Source organism: Haemaphysalis longicornis, unplaced genomic scaffold, assembly GCF_048455015.1.
Source record: "Haemaphysalis longicornis isolate Haplotype H1 unplaced genomic scaffold, Haemaphysalis longicornis Haplotype H1 scaffold_6, whole genome shotgun sequence".
Lineage (NCBI taxonomy): Eukaryota > Metazoa > Arthropoda > Arachnida > Ixodida > Ixodidae > Haemaphysalis > Haemaphysalis longicornis.
In genome coordinates, this window is record NW_027526407.1 from 15,272,140 (window position 1) to 15,288,646 (window position 16,507).

Sequence of the window (16,507 nt, forward strand, 5' to 3'; positions counted from 1 at the left end):
ATTAGGCCGTCCAAGGTTTCGTGGGAAGGGGCCGGATATGGGGCCACTTTAGGCACGAAGCGTCTGTATAACTTGAGCATGCCAAGAAAAGCGCGAAGGTTGTTCGCGGTGTTAGGCTGCGGATACTTTAGCGGGCCGCGAAGCGGCCAAGCAGGGGTTTTGTGATTTGTAAAGACATTTGGTGACCCAGGAGGGTGACAACGGAGGCGCCGAGCGTGCTCTTCTGGACTTTGATGACCAAGGCATGGTCGTCGAGACGTTGGAAGAGTTGGTGGATGCGCTGGCGGTGATCATTTTTGTTGTTGGAGAAGGCGGGTATGTCATCGAGATGGACGACATAAAAGTCTAGGCCCAGAGAAACGTCGTGAATAAAGCATTGACAGGATTTTTTCTGCGTTTCGGAGGCAAAAGCTAATAAAAGAGAACTCGAGCAACCGGAAAAATGTGATGATGGTGGTCTTCTGCACGTCATCCAGGTTCAGAAAACTTTGCGTATAAGCCTTTACGAGGTCAACGACCGAGAAGATGGCACTGCCGTGTAAGTGGTGCGCGAAGTCGTGTTTGGGACGAGCAGGGTACCTGTCGAGCATGGTACGGTCGTTGAGGGTGCAGTAGTCTCCACAAGGGTGGAAGCCGTATGGTCTTGTTTGTAACGAGATGAAGGGGGGACGTGTAAGGTTACATCGAGTGGTGGGCGATTCCTTAGAAGAGAATGGCTTCAAACTCCCCTTGCGCAATTCAGAGGCGGCCTGGACCGAAGATACATGCGCGGCAGGGATCCGGAAGGCCGGAACAGGTACGAATGTAGTATACGCCTGTAATCCGTTCCTCTCGAGGACGTGCGGGAGGACGTGTCTGGTCAGAAATTTCTGCGAGAAGGGCATGATGTGGTGATTGTTTTTCAACAGCCAGCATCTTGATGCGCGGCTGTTGGGTTGTCGTAGGCTGGTCCGGTGAGGAGAGACTTGTTTTGGCGCCGAGAGGTAAGTCGTGACGACAGTACGGTTGGAGAGTACGCCAGGAAGTCGGAACCGATTATTGGCTGTGCTACGTCGGGAATGGGGCTATTCCGCCGAAATTCGCGCCATAGGTTTTTAGTGTGGATGCTAAGGTGGAGCAGGCCATCTGTCGTAATGCTCGAGTTAATAGCTGCACTGAGCTTGCAGGACGTGCAACGACTTTTGTCGCACAGGAATGTTCGTGGATAGCAGCAGATGTGGGAACTGCAGTCGATTGGGAATCGCCATTTCGTGACTTTGTGAGTGACTTAAATACGACGGGCTCCAAAGTGGAAGCTTGCGTCCGTCTATCCGGGCTGCCGTTGGGGTTGTCGTGACGTTAGGCTGAACAGGGGGGTTGTCATTTCCGGGCCTTATCGCCGAACCGACGTTGATAGCAGCAGCGGCAGTTGTCATTGCGAGTGATAGTCGGCGTTGTGGTAGGGGCTTTGGGGTCGGTGGCGGGGTGGAATGGTGGGCGTTGATCTAGGTGTTTTTGAACAGAGCTCAGCTGAAGGGTGATGGCGATACGGCGCACGAGGTCCAAGGTGGGCTGTGGGGCGTTAACCGCATCGACGGTGACTGGTGGCGAATGTGGAGTGACTTCGACGACTCGGTACGCGACTCGGCGAGTTGGTCAAGCGGTAGAGCCACCTCAACATGGAGAATGGCTTGTGCTTGTGATGGTAGGCACTGAAGCCACAGGGTTCAGAGGATAAAATCGTCAACCCTCATGTTGGCCGCGAGAGCGCACCAATATAAGGGGCGATATGTGCCCAAGAGCGCGCATATTCCGCAGAAACTGTAATGGGTTGCGGTCACCGAGCTCTTCGCGCTGAAGTAGTTGGCGCACTTTTGGTCATCCCAAATAAAAAACCGTTGAATAAATTCCGTCTTCGAACGCATGTCTGTCCTTGGATGGAGGACTTGCGAGTATGACGCGGGGTCAGTGGTGTTACGGGGGTTCAGATGGGCGCATGACATAACCGTAGCATATCCGGTCCTGTGTGGTGGATGCCAGAGAAAACTGTGCCTCAGCTTGCGCAAACGAAACCTGAGGTTAGTCTGGCCGAAACGGCAAAAGTTTAGTGGTGACGCGACAGATGTCCGGGTTACCGACCGCCACAGGAGTAGCAGTGCCAGTGCTGACAGCGACCCCTTGAGCTGAGAATGTGTTGGCAGGAGCCTAAACCAGTGTGAAACACGGACGATGATTCAAAGCTAGTGCGGAACTAACGACGTCAGTCGTATATGTGTGGGTCTCAAAATGACCAAAGCTGCGAAGCTGCTGACTGGCAGTCAGAGAAAATGTATACTGGCATGGGCAGTGGGAAGCTCAGAGTAAGATTTGCTGTTGAAAGGCAGTAGCTGACTTGAGGGTGGTGGAATGTGAAAAAAATAAAACAGAGGTCGTTGGTGAAGAGCAGAGATGGAGAAATGAGCCTTTGTTGTCGAGTGTGGGAAGATGTTGCGGGCTTTGTAAAGTATACGAGAAAACCGCGGGAGCGTAGAAAAGCAAGTCGTCTGGAGACGGCCGGAATTATCCGGCCACCACGAGCAGGTGGTCGAACAGGGTTCATTTTGTGGAGCAGTGACTCATTCCGCAAATTACAGCAAGTGGATCAGGAAGGTAATTCCTCTGGCAGGTGGAGGCGGTCCAGATGTGCATTAGTGAAGTGTAAAAATAGCGCTACCTTGGGTAGTAATCTCGTTTGCGACAAATATAAGGTATATTTGTTAAGTTCGTCTGTTATGTATTTTTCAAAATAATAGTCGTTGCACCGTTTGTACTTTCGTGCATACAGAAAAAGAAAACTTGGTAACTTATAATTATTAGGGCTTCATTTTAAAACTTTCTCAACGAGCCAATCCTGCAGCCCCTAGTTTAAACGCCATGAATTTTGTTCCCCAAAAGCGGCGGACACCAGCAACGGACCCAAACAGTGACCTAGCCTTAAGTTACGGACAGTCTTACCGCTTGCGACGTGGGTAAAAAAATTCTGTCGACGCGTTATCGGAACAGAGTTTCCAGCGTTCTAAGGAAATATTACCTTTGGTTGGACCACCCGAATGCTCCAGGAAATTGCACGCACCGATTTAATTTACACTGACCAAAACCTTCCCCGCTCCTTCTGTGTACCCCGTGCTTCTATAGAGTGAGTAGAATGGTACAAGCGGTGCTGAACCTGGGATTTACCACACCTGGCGCGAAATACTCCTACCCACCGGAGCTTCAGCTGTGCTGCACCTGAAGTGCCCCTACTCAGCTTTGTAGGAACCGCAGGGCTAGTAAGACCAAGGCCCCCCTTTCGTCGCACGTGTTGTTTTTGCGTTTTTGTGTTCGACTTCCCGGGGAAGTCATGACGCGCGTCCGGGACCCTCACCCTGATGTCCTTGCCTGTTTGTTGTGCATGAAGTGGTCAGCCCAGTTTTCTACTGCTTTTACGCAAGGTAGCGATCAGGGATGAAATGTTCGGGATTACTCCTACAAAATGAGGACTGAGTTATGGTGTTTGTCACTTCGACCTCAGGTTGTCCCGGAGAGAATACGTTACATGGCGTGAGTGTAGATTTACTCATATGACTTCCCAAAAATGATTGCTGAGGTTTTCTCATTATGGAGTGGGAAAACTGCAGCGCTCGTTAGGGTTTTTTTCTAAACATCGATGTATTTCACTAGAAGCTATCATAGTACTTCGTTGTTCTTTCACGGAGAAATAAAATTAGGAAAATTCAGGGCACACAAGTGAGTGGCACGCGGAAAGGCTGGAATTGCTTCAGGAATATAGAAATGACTTTCCCCGGAGTAGACACGAATAAAGGAATAAGAATGATGATGTTTTAACCTTTTTGTGAAAGCCCTGGTGACGTTGTAGTATTTATAAAAGCTTGTATTCTTTCTATTTTCTCAACTATACTGTGAACTATTAGAGACATCTTCTGTAAATAATTTGCGCGAATCGTTGCAGCCTTCAACAGCCGTGAAAGTGAGGAACCTCTTCCAAACGCGTGCAGTGTCTGCCACCCTGCGGATCATTCTAGCTGAATTTTTGCATTTTCACAAAAACGGCTGTCACAGCAGCCATCATATATTTCAACGCTTTTGGGACAAATAAACAAAAAGAAACATAATTATTTAGATTGTCTTGCATATAACAATGGTAGCGACCTGAGCATGTTGGTACTCCATTACTGAAAAAAATTGCGCAATAGAGAAGAAACACGGACGAAGTTCCTCTGTGTCTCTGTTTTTAGCAGAATTATTTTCAGTAGTCTTGCTTATAAATCTCACCTTGCCCTACCCAAAGAAAACAATTAACGTAATTAATACTCCTCCCAGAAAAAAAACATCTATCATAGTTCCAAATTTATTCCACGATTTCGCAAAGCAATCCATACATTATATTTTGCCCATAAAAATGGTAATTTTAGGAGTTTGGGCAACAGTCTTCGTTCTAAACGCCCTTCTACATTTTGTCGCAGGTAAGGCTTCGGTACCTGTCCGTCGATACTCCACAGATACATTTGAAGCTTCGTGCAATAGAACGATTGTCGGTAAGAAATTTAACAGTTTATTTGATTCAGAATGTATTTGGTGATGTGAAAAATAATCTTTTTTCGTGCGATTTTTTGTCTACAGATCGAGATAGAATGCACTTATTACGATTACCTTGACCATGACTACCCCTCAGTTGACGGAATAAAAACGTTGTACAACTTGGTCGATTATGTCGGCAATCATAGTAGTAGATACGAACGCTACGACATTCTCTACGTCATCACCGGGTAAGCTGAAATATTGTGTTTAGGTTTCATTCAAGAGCATTGTTTTCAAAATTACCCTACACCAATTTCCTAGTTCGGTAAAAACTCCGTGCTCGTTTCCAAAACAAAAAATTCTGGAGGCAAATGGCAGATATTTGGGTAGAATGGAAGACCAATTACCAATAGACCGTTCATTATCATCATCACCATCATCGTCACCATCATCAGAACCAGCAGCAGCAGCATAGACGAATACTGGGTTGATAAGTGGATATGTGCGCCGGGTGTTAGGATTGTCGCATGGCCGTGCACCAAACAAGTCATGAACCTGCGACACTGGTTTGGCGATGTTTGCGTTGACAAACGAACTTGGGATTTACATACTGTACTACCGCTCAACGAAACAACCAGAAAATTAAAATCAAATAACAGAGTATCCAATTGGTCAAATGGTCATCGGTAATGATAATTCATACCACGTTTGGACAAGCGACAAGGAGGGTTATAGGAGGTGGTACAAAAAATTGCATCTTCTGCTCTTTCCCTGGAAGCACTTTAAACAAAAACGCTTGAAAACAACTCACTTTTTAACATTGAAAATAGGCAGAAGTTTTCAAAATTTGGCGGGTAACAAGAAGAATCATGCAAAAGTAACGTATTAGCTTGGTTTTTTCCTATTTTGTTTTTTTCTACATCGTGTATTTAACAATATTACATGAACACAGCTCAAGAATTTGAAACGAATCCTTGTACAAATGCATCTCATAATGGCGTTGGCTTTGTTAATCTGTCTCGGATACATCTCTTTGTTGAACACTCTGGGTTACTTTTGCTACCACGGATTTTGAAGAGAATTACCTGTACCAGTCAGAGGACACAGGAATTTAAAGTTCAAGTTACTCTGAAGGAAGTGGAACACAAACGCAGCAACTAACAGGATTTGGTGAAAAGTTTATAGGGTTCATCTCGCGCGGGACCAAAGGGAAACAATTCACAGCTTCTCTGGCGCCGTGCTTACTATTTCATAGCTTTTCTAGCTGTGCCTTTCCTGTGAAATCCCGTACTACCACTCGCCTGGAATGTCCAACGCCACCTATAGAAGGTTACCTAGGCTTGGATGCTTTTGCAGTAACTTACCGCTACTTAGCTAGCGGCGGCTGCACGTGAGCCGGCTTCAGAAGCAATGCCGTTAACAGGTATTGGCAGCAGAAGACTGCTTCTGGATTTATGAAGATCAGAAGAATAAAGATAAAATTTTCACAGATGACTCCCTCTTTGAAGAGAAAACATTGGCTTATTTATTTGTCAATGTTAGGGGTGGTTTTCAACCTTTTCTTTTGGGCACACTCATTTTCATTGAGCGGTGGGAAGAAAATATTGAGCAAAATGTTGGTGCTAAACCAGAGCCCATGCTTTAAACCTGTTTCAATTTCAGTCCTCGTACACGAACATCAAAGTAGGAGAAGTCATTGACGTTAGGAACCGGTACCCCTTGCCCAGTGAGAGGCTTACGCTGGTTGGGAACGGTTAGGAACTCTGCAAATTAAGGGATCTCCTCAATGACAACTGAGTGGCGGCCATCGCGTTCCACACCGACTATGCAGAGAAACATAGCATGTATTGTGGATCATCCGCTTAGTCTCCTCTTAATACAGCTGCATATAGACGCATGATATCGAGAGCCATCCGGCAAGCTGAGCCTTCAAAATGACTTTAAAGACGTCAGTCTAAAACTTTCCAAGTAGGACAAACGCCATTTACAGCTCTGTTTCTGATTGTAGGGTTTAACGCGCCGATGCAACGCAGGTGGTGAGGCGCGCCATGGTTGAGGACTCCGGATTAATTTTGACCACCGGGGCATCTTTAATGTGCGCCAAAATCTCCAATATACGGGCGGGATTTACAGCTCACGAAGACACTGTGTGCGCATATCGATGAGCGCTTTGGTAGTCTGCTTGCGCCGTCAGGGTTTTTGTTCAGCTCTTCAGCTTGCATGTGTAACATTTTTTATCTCGTCGCAGTGCTTCGGTAATTCAAGAAAGTGTCACAAAAATAACTCCTTGGAGTTTTATTTCGAAGAAAACACGGGGTTTTCGATGTCATCCCGAAGCAAACTCATTGACAGGAGTCTTTCTGTTTTTAATTTTCGCCAATCAACGGTTATTTTGAAGGTTGCTGTCTGCTCTTTGTCTGTAAGATGGTTTTTTGCCGCCCCAATCACACGAGTGCGTGCGGCCCAGACTCGAAGATTACTTGCAGATGGAGGACCATGCTGGTGCAGGCAGAAAACGGTAATGAATGGCAGAAGACGGAGAGCGCACAAAATAGGCAATTAGACGAGCATTTCCAAAAAATACTTGTTTTTTTTTTTATTTTTTGTGAAACCAAGGGGAGACTGAGAGTAAAGGCGCATGTGTCCTGAAAGACGCGTGAGCCTCCCTTCAGACGCTTCAGCAACAAACCAAATTTTCACAAATTAAAATTTCAGACCAAACAAACTCATAATAGCGCAATACCAGAAATGCCCACTGACTACTAAATTTTCTATGTAATGTAAAAAGCATAGCTCTACAAATCCAATGAAGCATCAAACTTTACAGACATAGCCATTCGTCCGCATCATGTTCCTATAATTCCACAAAAACATCACCATTACGTAATATTGCATTTTAGTTCGTCATGATCTTAACTTTTTCCTTCCCGGGAAATCTTATCCAAATATACTTCGATCACTTAAATATACATAAGAATTGCAGTAATTTTTTTTTCACTAGCATTTAAGTGATCTGTTTTTTAAACCTCGACTCACGTCGAGGTCTAATTTTTCTCCAACTTTATTTAATACTTCAATGACTAACACAGGAACGATTGCTCAACATATATTGTTTTTACTTTTGGAGTGTGTCGTATTCTATGCCGGACATTATAGCTGGGAGAAATGTTGTTAACTTGATGTAGGTCTTTATTGTATAAATGATGTGAAAAACATTTATCTAAGAGATTTGGTCAGCTCAAAGCATTAGATAATAATTAAATAAAAGAGGTCCTCAAATTCGTCCAAAAGCCATGATAATGTAACTATATGCAGACAATTGTCTTTGTCAAACTATGAGCCTGTTATAATTTGTTTTAGTTGTGGTTCCCCATACCAAAATGCTGTAGCACAGTTTCGAATAACGGAGGGCATTGCATATACTTTGTTTCAACGACAGTACTATCCAATGGCCGATTCCTTATATGGCACCTATACTTTTAGAGAGTTTGGTGGGCAACTGAGCAATATGTGTATTCCAGGAACGTTGTTCTTGATAGCAAACGATAAGACCTCTTGCTCTGTTACTCAGTTTAGCTTGGTTCCATTGAATTAGATCTAAATTTGTTTTTCGACATTTTATTGTATGGCCTAATATCATGTAAGATGTTTTTGTAGCGTTAAGTGGCAATCTATTGTGAAAGAAATTTGTCAAGGAAATCTGTGTTTAAATAAACATTTACCAGTGAGCAAAATTTAATTATATTATCATATTACGACTTCTTGCGGACGTTCTGCATTTATGTAATCATATACATGAACTATAGACAATCACGCGCTCAACCTTGAGTCTTCTAGGAGGCCGTGTTCGAGTTGTAATATGACTCCGAAAAGAGTTTAATAGAACAAATAATGTTTACTAACCCAAAAAATGTTTTGAAATGCTATCTGCCACTCCAAGCATTCCACATCGCTGAAATTGATTCAGCAAGTTATTATGATCGATTGACTCAAATGTTTTTTTAAGGTCTAAGAACCGCTCATTTGTGAGCTGCTGTTTCCGGTATTTGCTTACCTTTATGTACAGTAATGCTTGCTCGGTTGACTCCGATTTTGGGAAACCATATTGATATTCCGCAAATAAAAAAATTTAAGAAATAATTTCTATAGCCTATTATAAATCGCACCTTCAAATACCTTAGTAAAAACTGTCAGAAAAGAGACGGGCTTGTAATTGGATACATTGTCGTGAACTCTATTTATGAATCAGCGTCACTCTTGCAACATTTAGTTTTTCTGCAGAAACGCCGATGGAAAGACATATAGTTATAACGCACGCTAACACCTCCCTTACTTCTAGTGCAACGCAGGTAACCACACTCGATAAAACTCGTCAGCTCCTGCAGCTGTATTATTATTAATCTTTCTAATGACATCCCGTAATTCGGTAACATTCGTACATTCGAAAAAAAAAATTCAGGGCGTTTGTGGAATACTAGTCGCGCATCGGCCACCTCAATATAGAAGCGAGCTTTTCAGAAACATGGACTCTCTTCTGAGAACCGCTTGCTACATCATGGCGAGAAAAAAGCGGTTCGGGGAACAAAGTGGAGCTCTGTAAGCTACAGGAAATACGAAAGGAATAACGATGATTCATTAGGATGGTAAAAAAAAACTTGCGTCTTCGTAAAGGTTTTGAACGTCTTTTTTTCTTTCAGTTATGACATGGCTCGCGTGACCGTGGACAAGAAGGAGTATAGCTACCTAGGTAAGTCTCACAAAAATTCTGAAAGAATTAGACCTATAAAAAATAATAAATATTTTTCTGGTGGTAAGCGAGAGGTGGGGTTTTTAGCTGTGAGACATTTGAACAAACATGGCTCGTCGTCATAGCCGTCAGCCTTTCTAAGGGCGAGCCGAAGTTCTAGTGGTGCACGCGGGAGAGAAATGCGTGCGCGGATCATGGTCAAAGCTGACGCCACTTTGAATAAAGCACGAATGATGGGACATTCAATGGTGAATAGTTCTTAGCCCTAACTGAAAGATCACGCGTCCCGCAGGAGTCATGGCCTTTGGTCGACCACCGATGACACCCCGCGTCTGCGAAATAGAAACGTTTGACTCTTGTAGTTGTGTGTGCGGCTTACGTCGTTCTATTTTCGTGCTTCCTTTCATTCCTTTTGATTTCATTGATTGGGGGTTTTAACGCGCCAACGCTACGCAGCCGATGAGGCGCGCCGTAGTAGAGGGTTCCGGATTATTTTTGACCACCTTAAAGATCTTCAAGGTGCTGCGAAATCTCAAGCACACTGGCGCTTTTCGCTCTTTGCTCCATGAGAGAACCGGCCGCCGCGCCCATGAATCGAACCCGCGTCCTTGTGCTCACAGCACAATGTCATAGACAGTAAGCCTCTGCGGCGGGTCATCCTCTTTGATGTTTCTTTTCTAATTACGTTACTCTGCATTGCTGTGATAGCAATTGCGATTATGTCCGCTTATTGTTATTCTTATTGTCATTCTTATTTTGTGTTTGTTTTTGTGTTATCATACGTGAGTAGCCTAGCGACACCATCTAGTTATCTCACACATATTAGTTCTTAGGGTAAAAAACTATTCAATATTAAAATTACCAGGTAGAACGATTCATTGTAAGCCCAAAAACGTGCCTGTAACTAACGTCTCAAAGTGAAAGGGCCACGTTGTGATGAGTGGCTCATAGGCAGCACGGTGAAACTAGTGAAAGAAGATTTCACATCGCGGGAGACACCAAGTGGCCGCTGGAAAAAGGACACGACGGAGAAGAAGAAGACGAAGGCGTGGTGCGAGCAAGCGCTGCGAACCCGGGAAGTGCAGGGCGACCGAAACAGGGCACGGTTGGACTGGGCATTCCCACGTCAGACGTCCGGTCGACGTGCCGTCCGCTACGAGACCGTCGCCATCGGTGACCAACGCGAGCTTTCGTGTGGGTGCGGCTCGGGCAGGAGTGATCGCAAGGCTCTGCCGCGTCGTCACGTTCCGGCTCGAGCCAGGGTTTCTGCTGCTGCGAGGCCGACGTTCGTGGTGCGTCAGTGGCCTCATGCTCCTGCTCGGACCGCCGGGTTGCTAAGTCCTGGCCACGACTTCCGGGCCTGGTGTGCTTGGTTGCGGAGGTGTTCCGGAGCGTCCCTCACCAGCTCGTTGGCGACCTGTCCGTGAAGCGGCCGGCCAAGTTTACGACCCTCACCCTCGACGACCACTGCGCCTCAACAAGACATACCTGTGAGCCGTGCTCAACGCAACTGTTTTGCGGGCCTAGCGACAGCCACTGCCGTGGAAAGCTAACCGAACCCGCTTTGCGAACATTTCTTTTTTGAGTAACCTTCATTTCCGTGAGTGGCCAAATATGTTGTAAATACATTCCGTCCTGTGTGTGCGTCAGGCATTCCTCTTATTGGGTTCTGCACGATCCTAGCGCAACACACGTCTTGATAGCGTAAGCTCAGGCGCGCCGATAGTGCGGGAATGTTTGATGGGCTACTATGTTGTAGGACCGGGATTCTGATCAAACCCAGGTTATTTTTTTTCGTGCAAAAAAATCACATGCACCATTAGGAGAAAATACAGCGTTTGCCGACGACGTAACTCAGAGATAAGGCGAAAATCTTCAAACAAGAAAAACCCCACAAACGCAGACAAAAGAAAACATAATCTAAATTCAAACGCGGTTCCACCATAATGAGAGTCAAACACCCGTCCTCTGCCCTAAGGCCTAGCCTTTCTTACAGCATAGGAAAGCGTATACAAACGCAAAGACCGCACGCAGAGCTTACAGAGTCAGGCAGAAAAAATAGTAAATAAAAATCCCGACGTACGCAAGGAACATCACTGTTCCGGCAAAGAAACACAACAGTTAAAAAAAGAAAAGCAGTCATTTGGTTGGGCTAAAGAGCTGTGCATGCAACATACAAGAGATGCCATTTAGGGAAAACGACATTATATTCATATATTCTTGTAGGTGTCCTTGTACGCCGATCCCCTAGTCCACCCCACCAGACTACTACAACTAAACAGACTACTTAGGCTTCGCCTTGACCAAACAAAAGGTACAATTAATGAATGCGTTGTGGCATCCTAGTTCGGACGTTTGTTGGGAAATGTTTGAGGCCCGAGAAATTAATCGGCGGATGTTATCATAGAAGCAGCAAAGAATAGCTACTCTGACAGCATACACCTACAACTACAAACAATGGGAGAGGAAAACAAAAGATAAATATAAATGTTCATCCTTTATCGGTGTGCGGATATACCGGTAAGGAGGCGAAGAAAAGTAAATAAAAAAATATTACCCGCATTTCCCCGAAGGGGAGCATGGGGAAGTGCGAATGCACGGGTGATGCTATGAGGGGGAGTTATGTTCAACTGTGTTGGCATTCGCCCGTTAGTTGCATTTAACACCCCCGCGTGATCAAGTGGGGATTCACACACCCCGTTAGTCGTTCTCTTGAAATCTTGGTGAATTAAAGTGTATGTTCGAGGAGATCACACACACACGCAAGTAAAGTGAAACGACAGTATTCTTTATTCAGCACTTGTAGGTGTTGTCGTTCTAGTTGACGGCCATTATGACTGCCTTGTGGTCACTGAAATGTACGGTCAAGAGTTGTTGCAAGACCGCGCGTATCAGACAGTTCCTCGCAAAGGCCAGGTCGATGTAGCTGCCGTTGATGGTGGTGGGAGCCTCTAGCGGTAGGCACGTCATGGAGTGGTTGGCGAGCATGTATTCCATCAACCACTCGCCGCCCTTTCACACGTCCACGTTAAAGTCCCCAACAACCACGACCGGGTCCGAGGGCTTTACGCGCCTGGCCACACTCTCCATCGCCGCGTCCACGTATTCGACGACGTCATCGCGCGAGATGTTTGGCGCGAGGTAGAGGGTGACGACCACGATTCCGTCGCCCGAGTACGCGTCGGTGTAGACGGCACTGTATGGCGACTCGTCCCTGACCGGCGAGGTGGACACGGCGTGCGACACGAGGTTCGCGTAGACGTGACCGACGAGGTAGACGCCGCAGTACTCGCCCCGACTTCCACTCCTGGCGAAGCAGCAGTCGTCGATGGGGAAGTGGGAATGCACGGGTGATGCGAAAGAATTCTTCTTGGCCAATCGCCCTAAGTGGGTATGTGCTAAAGAAATTAGGAACTCTTTTGGCCAATCGCCCTAAGTGGGTATGTGGTGCGGACGGACGGACGGCGGTGGACGCGTGATTCAGGGTCCCTTAAGAAGTGCATTCGCACTTAAAAAATTAATCTTCGTTTGCTTGCGCCTTGACCCATTAATAAGCTATCTCAATGGTAAATAAAACTGAATGTCATCATCGTCCGTCAATCAAGGCATTCGTAACTACTCTGCAAAGTATATAGGAAAATAAAATAATAACCGCAAACAAAGCATCTCAGGCTGAATTTCTTACACACAGTAGTTCACAGCAGAATCGCGGTAAGCAATATATTTGACATCACCTAATTGTTTCTATTGCAACCTTCATACTAAATTAAGACGTAAACTTATAGAAATATTATACTCTGGCATCTTTGGCAAATTTGTGCTGCGTTTGTGTTTGTTCCCCTTAAAACACACGAAGTGACAGTATAATAACTAACCGATATGATATAAATTCGCTAGAAATAAGAGAGAGGCATACAGGGGATCAAATCTTAAACTTGCAAAACAAGTCCTTGTAGGAATTGCAAAGAAAGTCACCCTGACTATTGTTGTTCTTTCTCTCAACAGGGTTCGCGTTTGTTGCATCCGTATGTGGGAGGTACAGAGTTGGCTTCGGTGAAGACACGGCGTTCTCATACAGGGGAATTCGGACATGGGCGCACGAGGTGGCCCATACGTAAGTTAATGTATATGTTGAAGGTATTTTGCCGTGAAGTTTTCTATTATCACCTGACCCTGAACCTAAGCATAAAATTTGTTCACATAAAATTAACGCGTTTGACCCTCATTACAAGTAAGGTATAACTACAGAGAGTATGATCTAATAAAAGTGGTGATGTAGGCCAAGCTGAGGGATCTGGCGTCCGAAGCTAGATAAATGGGGTGACGAGGATGGCTATAACGACCATGAGGTGGATCTATGCCTTTGACAACTATAGATATGATCAGAAATTGGGCTTTTTGTAGTATGAGTGCACGTTTAGAATAACTCCAAAACCTAAGTATGCCCTTTAGTTGTTTTCCTACGTAGAGTGGTAGGCCCAGAGACGCTGCGAAGGGAGATACGTTTGCAATAAATCCAGCACAATCACAGCTTAGGTGTTACCAATCTTCGCGTACACCGCACAAGGGGCACGCGGGCAAAACGGATTGATTGAGTGTGAAGCGGAAGTTTCGCGTGTAAGCGACATTCTTACGCATACGCGAATGCACAGCTTTGTCGTGCTCGGATAATTTAGGCGGCCTCTTGTAATTTCAACCTGGGTCGACCGAATAAAAGGGGCGTGATGAATGGATGCGTCTTCCTAAGTCGATTGCTCATGTTCCACACCTTAATACTTTCCGAGGGCTGAAGCGTCTTTTTTAGATAATGGTATCGGTATCCTGGGTCCATGTTGTTCAACTCGCGATGGTTGCTGCAACAGCCGCCTTTACATTACCATTTAATGATCAAGGGGTAGGTAGTCACTCGTCACTATTTTTGCGATCTCGAACATCCAGAGCAGAATCAGGGGAGGAGGGGGCTGCTGGTGTTGCTGTGGCAGGAGGTGCCTAATTTGAGTGACCGAACTTTACTCTAAAAGATGACCGCAGTGCGTGGTCACAAGAAAACCCATGCATGCCGAAAGCAACAGGGACAGGCGAGTGTATTCTGTCAGCATTTATCCAGTAGTGGTAGCTTGGAAAACACCAGTGCAAGCTTTCAAGGTCGGCACTTGCATGCCCTCCACAGCCTTGAAAGTTTCTTGAGAGAGAAGGACCAACACAGCATTGTGGTAGGGTGTAAGGCCAGTCAGATCACTACCTACAGCTGGAAAAGAGAGCTAACACAACAAACACCAGGGTTACAGGAGACCATACGTAATGCGCGTGAGAATTATGGTGTGGAAAAGCAACTTTGCGCACGCTAATGAATGATGTAATCTCACTTAAATGACGAACAAGGGTTGACCAAGTGAGAGGCCTTTTCAATATAAACCCCAGAATCCTGCATTTGGAAGCGTACGTAATGGATTTGCCTCCAACAGTGAGCCCGTAGCGCGTGAGGTCGCGCTTTGTAAAAGCTCACTCAGCAAACATGCCGGTTGCTCGCTCCATCCTGACTGCCGCCCATGCCTGGTGCAGCTAGACCTATATACACATGTCTTTCACGTAGAGGGAGATTTCGACCGACGGTGGTAAGCATTTTTCAGGCTTATAATGGTGATGTTAACAGCGTGTGGCTTTGAAACTTACCCTAAGGAGTACCTCCAGTCACGCTGCATAATGAGTTAGAGTCAGCGTGCATAAAGGATGTCTACAAGCCGCCTCCGACACCTGAAACCTTCATGGTTGAGCGAATGGCATTATGCTCTGACCAGTCATAGGAAAATTTTTTGCCGAAAAACATGGCGATGCGGACCTTCCGCCGACACTTAGCCGGTTTTATGCAGTTTCCGAGAGATATAGTGTTGCCGATGCGGCTACGACCTTTGCGGAAGCGAAATATTGGGCCCATGTAAACATTTCTTGCGGTTTGGTCAGGTGCGATAATGCACCCTCCTCTTTATCAGATTGCCGACGGAGGTCATGAGGGCTATGGGAGGGTAAGTTTTGACTACCCCTGGGTTGAGGATTGGCGCAGCGCTTTTGCATTATCATTTTAGCTGTAGACGTCTGGTCTCTCTTGAGCGGTTAAAATCTTTCCCAAAACAGCTTCGCTTTTTCTCGCCTAAATGCGAGAGGGTTGCATACCTTGAGGTCATCCTGAGCTGGACACAAGTATTGTAATGCAGGCCAGTGCAGCTAGAAGCTGTGCGGTAAAGAATGGCTCGTCTATGGCTGACGACATTAATGAGAAAATTGCGCTCGGGGCGAACATGAAGGTATTACACATGCCGGGCACCGTGGTAACTTTCCTGCAGAATGCCTGGGCGACGTGTAGGCGAGTATTGTTTGTGTTAGGTGCTATAGAGATAAAGGGGTGCAAATAAGTTAGGTGATGCCCTTATGTTGCGGAGTTATAGTCTAGAATGCGGGTTCCGCGGGTCTATCTTCGGACAAGAAGTCCGCCTCTCGAGCTTTTAAAGAGTGGCTATATACATCTGAATTGCATTTTGAGCACGCCTGGAGCTTTGATATCGTAAGCGCTAGCGTCTAGACAGAAGTCCCCGTCACTACCAGTGCGTAGCGGATGAGGTGCTTGACATTCAAAAATGCTGGAAACTAGTTCTTAGCTCCAAGACCCACTTCTTTCTTGTGGCAAGCTACGATATGTTTGTGACAGTAGATTTGAAGGTGATAACACGTTGTTAAAAACATGTCCAGGCATGCAGTCGCTAATAATACGTCACGGTCATGGGTGGGTACTGGATATTTATTAGCAAAGGAATGAAGCGAGGTGTAATTAGTTCCAAGTATTCATCGTCTTCTTATTCTTTAGCATTGGTTATGATGACTCTCCCGTACACTATCGCCTTATCACTAACAGGCGATTGGGGGTGCTTTCAATCCTTTCTACTACATAAATTTCTAATTTACAATATGTGGTAACTGTATGTTTAAAACAGTAATATGGCTAAATATGCTGGATAAAAATTCTTGCAGAAGGACGTACTTCTCAAAGGTTAAGAAATTCAGTGTTTTTTATACCTCGTCTGTTCAAGATCCAAGCACGGCAACTAGGATGCTGGGATAGTTTAATCCGTAGTTTAATTTTCAGCGGTACGGCATTTAATAAGAGTAGTCCGTGCCACACACGATTACCATCTTCGGGTATAGTTATGGTACAAACAAAAGCACGTACAC

General features: G+C 45.5%; 1 protein-coding gene across 2 annotated transcripts in view; it reads left to right on the forward strand.

Annotated features, from left to right (window-relative positions):
- The window catches only part of LOC144142269 (venom metalloproteinase BumaMPs1-like), a 55,919-nt gene that overhangs the window by 12,799 nt on the left and 26,613 nt on the right, over positions 1 to 16,507 (forward strand). For both annotated transcript variants that reach the window (XM_077673638.1, XM_077673639.1), the window contains exons 7-10: positions 4,482 to 4,553; positions 4,639 to 4,784; positions 9,234 to 9,283; positions 13,289 to 13,397. In XM_077673638.1, the coding sequence (XP_077529764.1) occupies positions 4,482 to 4,553; positions 4,639 to 4,784; positions 9,234 to 9,283; positions 13,289 to 13,397 (377 nt within the window). The remainder of the gene's footprint in view (positions 1 to 4,481; positions 4,554 to 4,638; positions 4,785 to 9,233; positions 9,284 to 13,288; positions 13,398 to 16,507) is intronic.